This window comes from Sander lucioperca, chromosome 1, assembly GCF_008315115.2.
Source record: "Sander lucioperca isolate FBNREF2018 chromosome 1, SLUC_FBN_1.2, whole genome shotgun sequence".
NCBI classification, from domain to species: domain Eukaryota; kingdom Metazoa; phylum Chordata; class Actinopteri; order Perciformes; family Percidae; genus Sander; species Sander lucioperca.
Window position 1 is genome coordinate 15,638,847 of NC_050173.1, and position 17,467 is coordinate 15,656,313.

Consider the following 17,467-nt stretch of genomic DNA (forward strand, 5'->3'; position numbering starts at 1 on the left):
GTTTGTGGTTTTTAAGTCAAGCAACAACTCTGCACTGTTCGTATGAAATTAGGAAATATGTCAAGATTGTGCCATGATAGGTTGCACAACAATTTCAAACAAAACTCGATGCATGAATGTGATCTGTACTTCAGTAAAATGATGATTGATGATGAAGATAACGATTGGTTGATGAGGGTGCTTGTTTTAGTCAACCGTGTACACAAAGACATGTACATATTTATAATACATGACAGTATTTTACAAATGCTTTGGCGATTCAATATGCAGCTGACCACAGCCTATGGGGGTGGGGGGGGGGAGAATTTTTACTGAAAGGGACATTTTTGGTGGATGGTCTCTGGATTAAGGCAAGCTTTGTCATTTTTGTGCACAAAGGAGGGATTACACTGGACAAGTGATATATTTTAAAGAGAACTGGCCCACCGTCATTAATAAAGCAATCTGACATTGTTAAATCTAACCCCCCCCTTTCTTTCCGTTGGCTGTATACTGTAAGTCAAATAGTATTTCAATTCACATCATGAAACTAGAAGGGTACTCGGAGAGCGCAGACCTCTGCCAAGGTATGCCTTATCTCACAGTGTTGACGTTCCCAATTGAGGGGGCGTTTATTTTTTTTTCCGTTAATTTTTCCCCAGTCGGAAAATCATTTCCCCAATTATTCTGACACCACATGAATGCAGCACAATTGCCCTATCTCGCACTGTTAATGAAAGAGAATAAAAAGTAAAAATAATATCCTCCCTGTGATTTGGATCCTCTCCAAAATTGAATGGGTTTTTACTTGGCCCATGCTACACCCCTCCACCAAGCTCCATGAGAAACCGGGCCGGTAGTTTTTCCGTAATCCTGCTGACAAGCAGACAAACTGAGCCAAAAACAACTATATATTAATACTTAATTTGTGCAAGTTCCCAATATCATTCAGTTGCAAATACATGACCAAAGTGCATATATTTTGTACATCAGCCTCTCAAGCGCCATACCATTTTTTTATTTTTATTTTAAACTGTTACAAGACATTAATAATCAACGGTAATGATTGGTTCTGATCAAATAAGAGTTGAAGTGCTTGCAATGGCCAACATTATGTTGTATGGTTACAAGAATCCCACAATTCCCAAATGTCATCCTTTTTCCAGACTTAGATTTCTTGTTTTTAGGTAAAGTGTGAGACAATATGCCAAACCTGCCATACAAATGACCTTTCAAGGCTACAAAAGGGGATATTTTTGACATTACAGGGATCTTTTTTAGGACCACTATAGTAAACAATACCAACATGTTCTGAAATTTGCTTTTCTACGCGTTTCCCCAACATTCTAGACCGTAGATCTGTTACGACCCATTGCTGTTCACCTACGACAACATTATTATATTTCACAACTCAAAGAATCACATCCATGGTTCCCAGCCCACCCAAACTCTGCCAAGTACATTTGGGTCCATGGCTTGGTCAAGCAGACAGTCCACCTGCTTCTCCACCGGCAGGCCTGCAGCTGGAAGCCTAGCCCGGATGTTGTGCTCCTCGGACCCCAGCGCCACAGATTGCATCCCCGGGAAGGCTGCGTCCTTCTCAAAGCCCAGCGCCAGCTCCTCACTGACACACATGAAGCAACATCTAATCACACACAAGTCAAATTCATTCATGCCTTTTTGAATTGAAACTAAAATGTTTTGAAGTGCTCATATTATGCTTTTTGGCTTTTTCCCTTTTTCTTTATTGTGTTATATATCTTTTTGTGCACGTTATAGGTTTACAAAGTAAAAAAGCCCAAAGTCCACCCCAAAGGGACTTACCATCTCCAACAGAAAACACTGTTCACAAACTGCTCCAAACAGCTCTATTGTAGTCCAGCCTTTACTTCTGGGACGACCGTGCGTCAATTTGTAACACACGTTATAATGCTCACCTAGCTGCTAGCGTGGCACGCCCTCATACTCTGCTTCTGACTGGCTAGTAGTCCTTACCTAGCTACTGCGCATGTGTGACTCCCAACCAAAGATGGAACAGAAGTGAGAGGTCTCACTCTGTAGCTAAAACAGAGAGCTCAACACACAGGGTGAAAAGAGGAGCTGCAGCAACAGTGCAGTACAACAAATATATGGTGTTTTTTGAAAATTAAACCAATGTAAACCTATTCTGATATAACCTCTAAATACAATTATGAACCTGATTTGAATGAGCATAATATGAGCACTTTAAACCAACAGCCTCTGGAGCAGAATTTAGATAATGGGAAATAGAATAATGACATAATAAAAGGAAAGGAGACGCTGTTATCAGAGAACTATGAAAGAGTTGAAACAAAAAACTGAACATTGTGTCACAAAGGTAGTTTTGATTTTAGATTAATGTTGTCATCAACATTTGTGTCCAACTCGATAACTTGACTGTATGGTTGCTGGTCTTATATACTATGTCTGGTTTGGATGGGTTATTATTTGGTTTGATGTCGATAGAAGGAAAAGAAGTAGATAGATGGAAAAATGTACAGTATGTATACATGTGTATATGTGTGTGTAGGTAGTTAGATTTACTGTACATGTATGTGTATACATATATGAATAAGTGAAGCATCACATTGTTTTGTATTTAACTAAAGTATAAAAATAGAAAAAGGGGGTAGGATTAGAAAAGTTATTTTTTTTAACTTCTTCCTACTCCTTTTTGAACATAGGTAATCCTTATTTGGATCATTTACAATCATTTTGGAAGATTGTGCTGAAATGAACATGTTCTTATTCTATCTGTTATTTTATTTTTTAACATGTTCAAAATAAAATAAAAGTATTAATATTACCTCAGTATTAGGGCTTTCCCTAGACAGCCACTGTAACACCTTGTGATAGTGTAACAATGTAAATCATACAACTGAAGCAATATTTCCCCCATAATGGATATATCAATGCGAGGTCTGCCTGCCATGGTAAGATTAGATGGTGTACCTGGTGATAGCAGCTGGATTCGCTCCTTCTAGTTTTCTTCTGGCAAAGTTCACCTTCTGTAGGGGATACCAGTTGATTTCTTTGGTGTTGACGTTGTCCGTCCATGTACCTCCTTTCTTCAGCTGTTTCAGCTCAAAGTTCTGTGTAGTAGCAATGGGAAAAAAAAAATCCGTTTCTTTACCGTTTACTGTATGAGGAAAAGGACTAAGGTCTTAACTTAAAGCTACTATCACATATTACAAAAACTCTAAAGAGAAATCAGATTCACACCACAATCTGTCTGTGACACATTTTAAATCCCTTTATCTACTGACATCCATCAGAGATTCTGACAAAAGCACTTACCTTCTTCATCTGCGGTTTAAAAACACTGACAGTTCCGAAATTCAATGTTCAATTTTTTCAGTGTTTTAGTTTCTTTCTATTTTAATTGAATTATGCACTGGAGAGTGCACAGTTTAATCCCTTTAAATGAAATTTTTTTTTTGCATCTCTCCATCACATCTTTTATTGATTGTGTATATTAATCTGTATTATTTGTATATGTGTAAAAAAAAATAAGATCATCAGGAGTGATTGGTTACAGGGGCGGAGCCAGACGTTGTAAACATGCGGGACTCAGCCCAAACCTAGATGCTCCATTTAGCAACTATATGCACTATTCTTCAAAGCCATTTGATAATAGAATGCCGAAAAATCTACACATCATTTGGGAAAAACATTGTAGCTGCCAAGGAAAAAAATCATCCTGTAGAGCCGACATCTTATTTTGTATCCAATTGTTCTCAACAGTCTTCATCATTCGGAAACCAGAACACATCTAATGTTGAGGATGACTTATTTTCAACTCAAAAGGGGCAGAAATTGGGTAGGTCTTTGGCGTGAGCAGAATTACTAAACTTGAAACCTTTTTTAGTAAAGTTGAAAAGATTAATGGCGATATTTTCTCAATAACGCACTTGAATGTTCAATAACTTGAACTTTCGCTCCATTGATTTGCCGGTCCAGTCAGAGAGACTGAGGGGAAAGTTATTTTAAAACCCTAAAGCCCAGTTCAGACCAAATATTCACAGCAGATGGTGTGGCTGCGACTCAGCTGTTCAAGTTGCGGAGGCTGGTTTTAGAACGTAAAGGGACGTCACCTGTTTCAACAGCCGATAGAGAAGTCAGCTGGTAAATTCAGCTATAAACTATAGAAATAAAATTATCCATAATCCATTTTATTTTTATGTTACAAACAGCTGGTCGAAATGGCAGAGTTTTAGAGGGAGCCTCAACGACCGCCCGAAAGCACGGTAACGTCATATGGTCAAGAGAGATAGGGAGTGACTGAAGAGAGGGAGCGCCCAGCGGAGTTAGAACCAAGCAGTGAATCAGAGAAATAAAACGGGTTTTCGCCGATTCATCACTACAAATGCGACTGTAGCAAGCTTCTCACTATCACCAACGTCGTCCACATTCATATTTAGATGAAACAAATTATATATCCAGCTACAAAAAGCCTAAAAGTCAAAAGTTCGAACGGAAGTTGTCATGGAGATGATACACCGTCTCGTCGCACCGGTGTGAACTGGCAGGTTTCAGAACGCTGCAGACAGGCTTGTTGCAAGAAGTTGCAAGTTTCAACTCACCTTGTAGCGAATCTTTGGTCTGAACTGGGCTTAAAACAGGGGTCTTCAACTTGTCTTAAGCCAAGGACCCCTTAACTGAGAGAGAGACGGAGCAGGGACCCCCTACTGCATATAATATATACAATGAAGTTGCATATTAAACTGGGCCTACAGTAACGTGTAGGGCGGCCTAAAGCCTTTATACAAACTTTTTTAGTGCATAGAATACTAAGTTATTAAAATATTATTTGGCATGATTTTATCAAAATACATGTGGCGCAATCAGGGGCGGTTCTACATTGAATTACACCCAGGGCGAGACCCCCCCCTTTCTGGCCTTCCTTGATGCAAAATCATCAATGATGTTATCGTATGAAATCTGCTCCCCTACTGAGTGACTGATACTGACGGAAAGGCCAGTGAGCCATTCCTGGTACATGGTTGACCTCAGGTATGACTCGATCAACTTTAATTTTGAAAAGCTCCTCTCTGCTTGAGCCACAGTGACTGACAGAGTAAGTGCAATCCTGAGAGCAGTCCAAAAGTTGGGGTAGATCTCCGATAGATCCATATCGTCCCCCATTCCCCCCCCTTGTCTGGACCGTTCCATTTGGGAGACTAAGCAACATAGGCGCCGATTTGTTTTCCTCCGTGGGTGCTCACAGGTGCACGCCCTTTAAAAAAAAGTAGTCAAAAAATGTTTGCATTTCAGACGGCCGACACGAACACACACGCCTATCAACTCGATAATAAAGCCGTAAAGTAGGCTATCGTGGGTGCTCAGTATTAGCGGAGCACCAATGGTATCGGCGCCTATGCCCAGCAACCCGTTCGCCCAGAGGTGAACTGTCCCCCTTTCCCCTTCTCATACAGCTTCTCTGTGCACGGCACCTTCTCAGTAAGCAGGGGCACCTTCTCAGTAAGCAGGGGCGCCAATTTGCCAACGGTGAAATCATAGATAATACAGTAGAAAACCGCTTTGAGGATTTTTTGTTTAAGTGCTCGTGCCGCCCCCCATGAGTCTTGAAAAAATGCCGCCCCGGGTGGCTGCCCGGTTCGCCCGTGCCAAAAAACGCCACTGGGCGCAATGAATCCTTAGTATGAACTGGTTCTGTGGATGGCTATCTTAGGAACTACCTTACCTATAGGCCATGTAGCCTATCATCAATGGGTTTTTTTCCTCAAAAATAGGCTGATTTATATTTGCTAATAATAGGTTGGATTTATGTTAAGACATTTTCATTTTTTAAATAACTTTAAAAATATATATAATATAAATAATATAAACAATTTGGTTGCCCCCCAGCAGTAACTCTGAGGACCCCTTAGGGGCCCCGGACCCCCTGTTGAAGATCTCTGCCCTAAAAGAATCTTTTTAGAAAATGTGGAGCCCCAGAAGCCACCCCCATCGCTCCGCCCCTGATTGGTTACCTTCCAGTCCAGCGAGGGCTCCTTGACGAACACATCCATGGTGTTAAGCAAAAGGTCTGGCTCGGCACGGTAGGCTCGGAGGGAGTGGACCATGATGCTCTGGATCAATCCCGACTCCTTCAAGGGTTGCATTAGATTCACAAACTGTTGGGTCAGCCGGAAAGGCATGAGCTCAGGCACAGGGAGGAACTGTGAAGGAAACCCAGGATTACACGGCGAGGGAGTTATTCACAACAGACGGTTGGGTGTGGTTCACATTTCTACAGCTGGACACATTTGCACCTAAGAAACCACATGGCTGAACCAGTTATCTGTGTTACACTTCGATCCATGCTGCTAGCGGTACGTCTCTATGGACGGTAATGTCTGTCTGTCCATCGGTCAGACCACCACTTTAGCCCAGACCAAAATATCTCAACATCTAGTTAAAATACGTTTTCAATTCTGCCCTCAGTCTGGCTAGTCCACACAGCATTCTGGGATGGGAGAAAAACGTGCTCTGGTTTATTGGCATTGCTTTAAACCAATCACAACCTTCATGGGCGGCGCTAAGCTCCGCACAGAGCCGCTGCAAAATAGTAATAGAAAACTCAGATTGGACAGATAGTCTAGCTAGCTGTCTGGATTTACCCTGCAGAGATCTGAGGAGCAGTTAACCATAGTCCTCAGAAATCCACCGAATGAATTTGTTTTGTACTGTATGGCTGAAAGTGCTAATAAAAAATGTATCACAAAAAAAAGAAGAAATCCACCGAATTCAAAATTCCAACACAAAGAAAGCGGGAGGAAACGAAAAATACATGCATCCGGCGAAATTTCCTGTGGCAACGGAGCGATCCCGGAAGTGGAACGTCAAGGATACAGACTATCGAGTCACCAACTGTCGAGTCCGAGTCAAGTCTCGAGTCCCCAGTGTTCCGAGTCCTAGGCTAAGTCAGAGTAAAAAAAAAAAAAGCGAGTCTGAGTCAAGTCACCATTACCTGAGATCAAGTCCCACTTGAGTCACGAGTCCAGAGAATGGCGACTCAGGACTCGAGTACATTATCAATGCCCATTACACATAAAACTAGTCAGAAACTTCATTCATTCAACTTCTGAGTCCTATTTCATAAATGCTCAAACCCGATTTCATAAAATTCAAGTCCAAGTCATCAGTGCGCGAATCCACGTCGAGTCACAAGTCCAGAGAATAGCGACTCGAGTCGGACCTGAGTACTCTATCACTGCCTGAGTGAAACACGTGTGACAAACCTGTGTGGCGGAACCGAATGCATGACCAAAGTCAATGCCGACCATGCCTCCTGTCTCCATGTTGATCATGAAGTTGGAGAGATGGCGGTCTCCGATGCCCAGAACCCAGTGGCTAACACACAGCAAGGCATGAGAGCTGATGAAGTGGGAGCGCAGCGACAGAAAGGCCTCAGGACTGTTGCACATCTTCAGAAAAGCTCTCCTAGAAATGGAAAAAAAAGACAAGAAAATGTTTTCCTCCACGCGCTAACCTCCATGAGCTCTTTCATTTTACAGAGACTTAACTTACTTCAGGAGATCAGCGGGCACATGCTGCAACACCTTAGAGAAGTTGTTGACCGTCTCCGAACGTTTCGCTTTCCTAGCAAAGGAGAAATATGCTCTAGCTCATGGCAGTTTGATATTTCATATTTCATTAAACACTGACTATGAAAAAGTTGGTTTCACATTATGAATTACAATCAACAAATTCCAGCTGAAACGATTTAGTTTTAGGAACAGAAATAAACATTCAGGGGACTTACTTGTAAGCACAATTGTACAGTACAATACCCTTTGACTTCGGAGCAAAGGTTTGGAGCCATTTATTGTAGTCTTCAGTAGACCTTTAAGAAAAATAAAAAATAAAATAAATAATATATATATATATACACACACACACACACACTAACAAAACACTTTAGCACTTCACCTAAAGGATTGTCTTACTACATGTATGATCATAAAAAAGTACTGAGTTTATTTAATTAATTTACTAAAAAAGCAAGCAAATATAAAATACCCAGAGAGCAGCAGGACATTATTTTTTACTTTAAAACTTAAAGTGCTCATATTATGCTAATTTTCAGGTTAATAATTGTATTTAGAGGTTGTACCAGAATAGGTTTATGTGGTTTAATTTTCAGAAAACACCATATATTTGATGTACTGCACATTGCTGCAGCTCCTCTTTTCACCCTGTGTGTTGAGCTCTCTGTTTTAGCTACAGAGTGAGACATCGCACTTCTGTTCCTATCTTTGTTGTGAGTCGCACATGTGCAGTAGCTAGGTAAGGACTACTAGCCAGTCAGAAGCAGAGTATGAGGGCGTGCCACGCTAGCAGCTAGGTGAGCATTATAACGTGTGTTCCAAAGTGACGCAAGTTTGTCTCTGAAGTAAAGGCTGGACTACAACAGAGCTGTTTGGAGCAGTTTGTGAACAGTGTTTTCTGTTGGAGATGGTAAGTCCCTTTGGGGTGGACTTTGGGCTTTTTCACTTTGTAAACCTATAACGTGCACAAAAAGATATATAACACAATAAAGGAAAGGGGGAAAGCCAAAAAGCATAATATGAGTACTTTAATATATAATTTCCTTTTTATAGCATAGAAACTTTTGCAAACAAATCAAGGGGTGTAGAAAGTTTTGACTAGCTCTGATATGACATTTAAACGTCATCACTGGACAGTGGGCTGACTAAGTTATTAGAGTGAAATGTACGGTACCTTCCTGCCCTCTGCTTTTCCTCCTCAGTCATTGTGCTATACAGGAACTCTTTCAGAGTACAGGTATTCTCCATCCATTCAATCAGACCAATTCTGTAAAGACAGTGGAAGTGGTAAATGAGGTTTCTTGACTTTTTTTATTTTGAGTAATAACAAGAGTAGTGTCAGTATCAAGGAGTAGCGTCAATGATCAACCCCAATCCCTAATTAATAATTTGATGAATAAATAATAATACAATTACTATTATAAAATGGATTCATTTTGGTATATAGTTCGACTTCAATCCGTGTAATCAGCATTTGCATTAAGTTGAACTGGAAGGACAGAATGATGGATGGACAGGCAAGCCCAGTACCTTGTTGTTATGGGAATGACTTGATAGGTGCGCAGCTGCATGCCTCTGTGTGTGCAGGCGGCGTCATGACTCAGCAGAATATTCATGACAGCAAAAAGCTGCTCTATGCGTTGGTCCTGGCGGAGGTCCTCTCCCCCCTTCACCAGGAAGGGGTGGTCACGTTCGTCATCGCCGCGGATGATCAGACGTTTGGGCCGACGGATGGAGGACATCACCTTTACCTGCGGGTCAGGTGATTCACACTGATAAACTCACCAGCCCACTATGGGATTTCAAATTTACACAGGGTGCTATTACAACATCTGAATGATTATTTTACAGTAAATGACAATAAAAGCATACCCTTTCGTCAAAGCCTGTTATTTTTGCATGATACTCTGGCAACGGCTTAGATCTGCCATCATACTGTCCTACAGCGAGAGGAAGGGAAAAAAAATCATCAGTGAGCAGAAAAGAGTTCAATAGAAAAAATGACTTTCTCTAAATCAGTGGTTCCCAGCCTTTTCTGTCAGACGTACCGCAGCCCAGTCAACTCATGTATCCCTTTATCAACAGCGCTGGAGCGTGAATACAGTAGCCTTTTGGGGAGTTGCTGAACTCCAGAAACTGGACTCTGGGATTTTTGATGATTTTATTATGCTCATTTTCAGGTTCATAATTGTATTTAGAGGTTATATCAGAATAGGTTTACATGGTTTAATTTTCAAAAAACACCATATTTCTGTTGTACTGCACATTGCTGCAGCTCCTCTTTTCACCCTGTGTGTTGAGCTCTCTGTTTTAGCTACAGAGTGAGACATCGCACTTCTGTTCCTATCTTTGTTGTGAGTCGCACATGTGCAGTAGCTAGGTAAGGACTACTAGCCAGTCAGAAGCAGAGTATGAGGGCGTGCCACGCTAGCAGCTAGGTGAGCATTATAACGTGTGTTCCAAAGTGACGCACGTTTGTCCCTGAAGTAAAGGCTGGACTACAATAGAGCTGTTTAGAGCAGTTTGTGAACAGTGTTTTCTGTTGGAGATGGTAAGTCCCTTTGGGGTGGACTTTGGGCTTTTTGACTTTGTAAACCTATAACGTGCACAAAAAAGATATATAACACAATAAAGCAAAGGGAAAAGCCAAAAAGCATAATATGAGCACTTTAAAGACTTCAAAATAACAGGACAAGGAATTCCACGTTATGAGCCCTTTAACCCCCAACGCCCTGGGATTTGCCAATGCTCTTACTTTGCAGAAGAGTATAGACTTTGTGGTATAATCTCCCTTAGATCTCCTCTGCTGTGCTGTGTTGTCTGACTCTTTCAAATACCTCATTCTGTTTGCTTTTAACTTTCATAACATTTAACATTTGTTCATTATCTATTAGCCACTGCACACCGAGTTTGGACTTACATTAAGTAGTGAATCTTCAGATTATGAGACTGAATTAAGGCATGGCCTATCAGCTTCTCTCCTAAGGAAAGGGAGGCCCCGGACTTATTCTCTTTTGAATGTTAAATTAATTATTGCTGAAAGCCAAAATAGAGTGCAGGCATTCTATGATCAATGAAATATGTATTAATTACCCACCCATATATGCTACACCACCATTTATTAGTTACTTTGAACTATTTCTACTTTTAACTACATTTCATTAATTCCTTTGAGCTCACAATTTCAACCATGTATCTACAACTGACTCAATGTGAGGATATATTTCTTTTCTTTTCTCTTTAAAAAATATATAGTTTAGCTACTCCACAATCTTTCCCTGTACCAAGTACGCTCTGATAGTATAAGTGCCCCTCGTTGGGAATCACTGCCCTAAATTACAGCCCATACACACCAATGATTAAAAATAACAATGTATAAACTAACTCATTTTAAAAATGATAATAATGTGGCCTATACAAGATTTTTCAAAACTGGCAATGTACAATATTTAGAGTTGTGATTGCCCTGATTTTAAGTTTACGACTGTACCGACCTGGGACCTCCAGCTCATTGCTGAATGTGTCTGCTTTAAATCCACTCAGCCAGGGCGAGTATTCCTTCAGGTTCCCTGGTTCCTCCTTAATCCATCCACGCATGGAAGCTGCCAGATCATCCACCTGCCGCACAAAGCTTTTTTCTGTCCTCTTCTCAAACAGCTTGCTGCCTTTAGATCCCAGCAGTTTCTCCACATCTTTAGCAAATTTCTGTTAAAAGAAAAAAAAGAAAAGAAAATAGATTGAAAAGTGCATTTCTGTAGAGTATACACATGCTTTTGCTAGACAAAAGAGATCACACTAAACTACAAACCTTGATGAATTTTGTGCGAAACACTCCATGACTGCCCGTGTTACGATCCCCGAGTGAAGAGTGCATCTCGTCAAACATGGCGCCCATCCGCTTCTTGTCAAAGCTCGGTTTTTCCAATTCATTTTTCACACAATCCCACCAATCCTGTGTGTGGATCACATGACAATAATCAACGACAGGCCAGTAACCAGTAGGTGGCGGCTTGGTTAATTCATGGTTCAACTTGCACTGGTTACCTTAAAAAGCATCTCAGGGTTTGTAAGCTGCTGCAGTGCATCCACAAAGTTCTTCACAGCTCCTCCCTTATCCAACATGCTCCTGAGCCTACACACACACACACACACACACACACACACACACACACACACAATTGTGTATATATATATATATATATATATATTTCTTCCCCACATAAAACATTTGGCAGTTTACCTGTTGACACATTCCTGCTGCTGGTGGCCTGTAGCAGAGTCCTCAAACTGGTAACTCTCACTGCTGATCATAAGAGCGTAAACCAGCGCTTGAGGGTAGCATTCTGCTATCTGGCCAATGCAGTGCTGCATAGCCACAGCTTCCGGCTTGTCCAATAGGGCAACCATTTGACTGATCCAGCCAATCAGCATCCAGCAGGGAACTGACATCATCTACACACACAAAAGATAGTACTGTCACTGTTTACGACAACAGCGCACATGTACATTACAGGATTCTGCATCAAATTACAGGCCCGGCACTAAAAACAGCTTTGATGTAGTGTTTCCTTTGCAAAGCTCAAACATGTTGGTTGGCCATTTTACACTGTCGTCTAATATATTTAACTAATATATTCTGGTTCCAACTTGCAGGTGAGATTTTGAGCTGTTGGCCAGAGCAACTCCAATTGCAACATCTGATAACCAGTTATCGCCACTGTTTATCAGGTTCCTGTCTAGAATGCTCTTTCTTAATCCATAATATTACAGAAATGTCTTGACCAGGGATAACCCAGCTAATAAAGCTTACTATACTACTACTATATTGATAATAGTTGGAGACCATCGCAAACCAAAGAAGTTGCTGCTACAGATTAAAAGACAATTATATTTTGAAAAAGACTAATACATTTTTATATAACATCATTACAATTATCATTTACACCAGCTCAATGCAAAGTGGGATTAGGTCGATTCATTCTAACCTCTTTGGTCATGAGGTCCAGTGTCTCAGAGGGGTACAGCTCAATGATCTGCAGCAGACGTGGGAACTTGAGGCGAGCTTCCTCGGAGTTTATCTTCAGAGCTTTCAACATGTTCTCCACTACCTTAACAGGCAACGTATACAGGTCTGGGAATTGACTTTCTGTAACAAAACGCACAAACGTATAAAGTTCGATCACTGGGTTATGGGCGCACGCTGGCACAAACTTTACTCACTATATTACTAAGTATTTTACTATATTACTAGAACTTGGAAATTCCGACTTTCCAGTTCAACTGGAACTGGAACCATGTTATAACTCACCAGTATCACTCTGCTCCTCCTCTCGCAGTCGTTTGTCACAGAAGTTAGCCAGAGCCATGTATGTCTCAATGATGCTGCTGCTTTCCACACAGTCCTGAGTATAAGACTGAATCTCTTCATCAGCCTTTCTGCTAGCATCACACAGCAACTGCAGTGCCTGTAACTGCAGCCCCACTTCCACTTTCTGCAGGGTCAACAGTTTTTTTTAAGCAAATAAGGGCCTTAAACTCTCTCATTTACATAGGCTCTTTGTACATGCTCTAGTCATACTGTACACTATTATGTTTTAAATATGTTTGAAAATAATATAAAAAAAACATATATGTAGAGTACCTTTGGATTTTCATTGGGCCAAGCAGCTCCAGAAAGCTTTGCAATTCTCGCTGCTTTCTCAGGTTCAATAGTATCCAGGACCGAGGGGCTCCTGCTTACAGCTGTGGCCAGGATGTGGAAAGATGTACCCTGGAGTATCTTTTGGTATCTGAAGACTTTAGCTGTGGCACTCCGACAGTCAGCCTGAAGGTCCTCTGCAGAGACAAAAGAGCTGACGTCAAACTTAACTGTACGTGCATGTTGCTGCAAATTTCGCACAGTTCTAGTTGAACATTTTGTTGGGTCTCTTTGGGTGAAATCATCTCACCAATGTTATATGCAGATTACCTTATATTCAAAATAACAAACCCACCTACCTGGCCTTCAAAAAATGTAAAACTTAAATGAGACGTCTTGTTACTGAGTAAATTGATGGCCTTTCAAACTTGTAATGCTGATATTAATTAGTTGACACCCTGACTTGGTAAATTACTATGATGGTTTAAACAAAAACAAGAGCTAAAATGCTTAAAAAGGTACCCTGCAGGGTTTTGAGACCACTGGAGGCGCTATGGAGCTATGTTTTTGCTAGTGAGTCCCTTTTTAGTTTGCACTAGAACGCAGGCTGCACAAGTCAGATTGTGCCACTGGTTGTACGCTATTATGCTGACCGACAGTTTGTGGCGGTAATGCACCAACTCACGTAGCAATGCACTGACAAATACAGTGAAGAAGATTTCTAGCAAGCAAAAACTGGAGGCAAAACCTTTATTTAAACTTAAACTGTGATGCGTTGACCACCCGGGTGTGTGCATGAGCGCACTGCCTTTTAATTACCACGAGTTTACATTCACTTCGCTGCTCATTGGGTAACATCTTTGATACACCCACCAAACGAGAGAAAACGTACCTTAAAGTGGCCATATTATGCTCATTTTCAAGTTCATAATTGTATTTTGAGGTTGTACCAGAATAGGTTTACATGGTTTAATTTTCAAAAAACACCATATTTATGTTCTACTGCACATTGCTGCAACTCCTCCTTTCACACGCTGTCAGGTTTCTGTTTTAGCTACAGAGTGAGGCATCTTAACTTCTGTAACATCTCTGTTGTCAGTCGCACATGCGCAGTAGCTAGGTAAGGATTACATGAGCTAGCTCCAACTTCGGTCTGTACAAGGCAGGATTAGCCAGGAGACTTCTTCTAAACTAGGGCGCACTTCCAACTCTGCGTGGAATACCTGCAGAACAGGGACATGTAAGTAGTTCTATACAATGTATTTTGTAGATTAGGGTGAATTTGTGTGTGTTGTAGCAGTGTTTTGCCATTGAGAACGAGCTAGCATGCTAGCGCTAGCATGGTAGCGCTAGCATGCTAACGGTTAGCCCCCTAGGACCCTCGTCTCGGCTAGTGACGTAGAAAGCTGTGCAGATTTTGAACAGCTCACCCAGAGACTGAAGGGAGGACACATTCAGAAACCGTATCTCACTCTAAACAGCATGGATGTTTTTTTGTTTCAAAGTTTGTATGCGTGTGGAAGTACCAGAGACACAAAATAACACCCCAAATCCCAGAAAAAGTGATTTTTTCATAATATGGGCACTTTAAAGCTCGTTGCACACTGTTCTGAGGAAACATGTCGTTCAACCCGGAAACCGTAGCCACAAATGTTTTTGCAAATGTTTTATGAGGTAGGAAATGCACTAAACTTGGTCATTAGACCTTAAGTATACACAAAATGTGTTTTGGTCAGTAATACTGAATGTAACCATTACCTTTGTTGGTTTACATGAAAACTTCACAGGACACCTTTTAGTTTTTAAACTAAATCACAAAGTCTGGCAAATCAAATGTAAAATGTAATCATGACAGTGACAATACAGCAATCACGTTAAGGCTGTCTATCATTATCAGTTGTGTAATCCACGGGATAATGTACAGGAGTCATTTCCCCTGCTTACCCAGGAGTGGGATAGTCTTCAGCATGGAATGGATTTGCTCCACAGGACCCTGGGCCTGGCTGCGTCTATGGTTGTAGCGGCTAAAACTGTGGACCCACCGCAACAACCAGCCTCTGTTTGTTTTGGCTTCTTTGTGAAGTTCCTTCAGCAGCTTGGTGGCCACTGGGAAGTTATTCTGAAAACAACATTTGCGTTCCAAAGTGAGTTTGTGGTACTAACATGCGACAGCACAAAACAAAAAAGTAACTCCCACAGTTGTTTTTTCACCTGCTTCCATGCGCTGTCGGCCATGTGTAGCTTCATGTTGAACTTGCAGTCATTTACTAAGGCGTCGACGTCACCTACCGGGTCTTCGGAACCGTCCACCTCCATACTGTCACTGGGAGCGTGGCCTCTCAGCTTTTCCTTGATCTTGTCCAAGAAGAAACATCTGAAACGTAGAGATCATAGAGGACTTTCTCTAAAAGACTTCGGTGTCGCACAGACCGCTACAGAAAAACATTCATACCACAAGCCATGAAACTCTTGAGTATGAGATAACACTGTCATTACCTCATTTATTACAATATTGCACTATAGCACAAATTGCACATATGTTTACTTAGGCAACTTTATATCTTTATATATATATATATATATTCTATATTTTCATTTACATACTATGTATGTATCTTGGTTGCACATTACATTGTATGGATGTTATGTGTTTTATGCCTGCTGCTGTAACACAGTAATTTCCCAGTTTGGGATTAATAAAGTCCATCCACCCATCCATCCATCCATCCGATAATTTAAAAAGATTTATAATTGAAATAAAGTAAGAAACTATGTTTATTTTCTTACCGCGATGTAATGATATCATCCCACAAGTTCACTGGATCCGCTTTAGCATCAGGATAGCGTTCAGTCCATAGCCTGATGAGCCGCTTGAGGGAGCTCACAGACACTAATGAATTGAAAACAATGAAACTTACTTAGTTCGGGAGCGGGACAAAAACACTGTTTTATTAAGTATTAAACAAAGACAGTTACAGGGCAATTAGTCTACAATTCTTGCAAAAATATCAAATAATAACCCTTCAAGGAAAACCCTTTAATTGTTGATTTTATTTGGATATTCACTGTTTGAGTTTTGGAGGTAATATTGCCACTCACCCTCTCCTTTAATGAACAGCAGGAAGTCCTGGATCTCAGTCAAGGCCTGCACTGACTGCAGGATGGTGAGCCGACTTTGTGTCAACAGTGTATCCACACTGGAGTAATTCTATAGGAGGCAAAGACATTGAGTGCTCACTGTGGATGAGTGTGGAGTTTCAGATCCAAACGCATTTCTGCATATTCACCACATATTTCTAGGGAGATATATATATATATATATATATATATACACACACACACACACACACACACACACACACACACACACACACACACTGTAGGGTACAAACATTTTCTTGCTTTTAAAGTAAGAATTAGGGATGTGCAACTAATCAAATTTTGATCGCAAAAACAATCCAATCGAGAAAAACGATTATTTTGCCATTACATTATGCAAGTAAACTCTTATTTTGTCTTGTGTTCTGAAGGGGAATTCAAAACGTTCAACGGGAAAATTTGTGGATTTGTTCAACTGTTTCTCTGTTTTTCTTTTTATTCAATAAATGCAACATCTTTGCAAAAGTCAATGAGTAATCGTGTTAAATAATCATGATTTCAATAATGACCAAAATGATTGTGGTTATGAATGTTTCCATAAACCGAGCAGCCCTAGTAAGAATGAATGAATAATGATCGTTGTGGTCACTGACCTGCATGAAGAGCTGCATGGCGTAGTTGGTGTAGTATTTTGCACGGTCGTAGTCCTCCTGCAGGATGTAGAGCAAGCTGAGCTCCTGGCTGTAATGGCTTTCCAGCAGCTTTTTGCGCTCCTCCACCCTCATGGCTTTGTCGATGAAGGTGAGAAGAGTTTGGTCCGTCTCGCCCTGCTGCAGCTGCTTCAACATGCTGCGGATCATGTGCTGCAGGTACATTTCCTGGCACAAACGCAAAAAAAAAAAAAAAAAACCTTGCGTGAGAAAAGCAATACAGCTCTGGTGCATAGACTGGATTCTTACAAACTGACAGAATTTCACTACATGTCCATTGTGCACAGTGGTGGAATGTAACTAAGTACATTTACTCAAGTACTGTACTTAGGTACAATTTTGAGGTACTTTACTTAAGTCTTTTCTTTCCATGCCACTTTCTACTTCTCCTCCACTACATTTCAGAGAGAAATATTGTACTTTTACTCCACTCCATTAATCGAACATGTTTAGTTACTAGTTACTAC

The 17,467-nt window shown here is 40.9% G+C and overlaps 1 protein-coding gene across 2 annotated transcripts in view; it reads right to left on the bottom strand.

Annotated features, from left to right (window-relative positions):
* Positions 1–959: 959 nt before the first annotated feature.
* prkdc (protein kinase, DNA-activated, catalytic subunit) overlaps positions 960–17,467 on the bottom strand; it is a 55,056-nt gene continuing 38,548 nt past the window's right edge. The window contains exons 66-87 of one of the 2 annotated variants that reach the window (XM_031307770.2): positions 16,944–17,168; positions 16,291–16,399; positions 15,979–16,081; positions 15,403–15,565; positions 15,136–15,310; positions 13,195–13,388; positions 12,862–13,045; positions 12,539–12,699; positions 11,794–12,005; positions 11,598–11,685; positions 11,362–11,505; positions 11,048–11,258; positions 9,426–9,493; positions 9,084–9,304; positions 8,728–8,820; positions 7,769–7,849; positions 7,534–7,605; positions 7,245–7,446; positions 5,994–6,182; positions 2,953–3,092; positions 1,362–1,603; positions 960–1,328 (exon numbers count right to left, since the gene is read on the bottom strand). In XM_031307770.2, coding sequence (XP_031163630.2) covers positions 1,399–1,603; positions 2,953–3,092; positions 5,994–6,182; positions 7,245–7,446; positions 7,534–7,605; positions 7,769–7,849; positions 8,728–8,820; positions 9,084–9,304; positions 9,426–9,493; positions 11,048–11,258; positions 11,362–11,505; positions 11,598–11,685; positions 11,794–12,005; positions 12,539–12,699; positions 12,862–13,045; positions 13,195–13,388; positions 15,136–15,310; positions 15,403–15,565; positions 15,979–16,081; positions 16,291–16,399; positions 16,944–17,168 — 3,240 coding nt within the window. In that variant the 3' untranslated portion in view covers positions 960–1,328; positions 1,362–1,398. Of the gene's footprint in view, positions 1,604–2,952; positions 3,093–5,993; positions 6,183–7,244; positions 7,447–7,533; positions 7,606–7,768; positions 7,850–8,727; positions 8,821–9,083; positions 9,305–9,425; positions 9,494–11,047; positions 11,259–11,361; positions 11,506–11,597; positions 11,686–11,793; positions 12,006–12,538; positions 12,700–12,861; positions 13,046–13,194; positions 13,389–15,135; positions 15,311–15,402; positions 15,566–15,978; positions 16,082–16,290; positions 16,400–16,943; positions 17,169–17,467 lie in introns of both variants that reach the window. The other variant, XM_035999444.1, reaches the window with a different exon arrangement.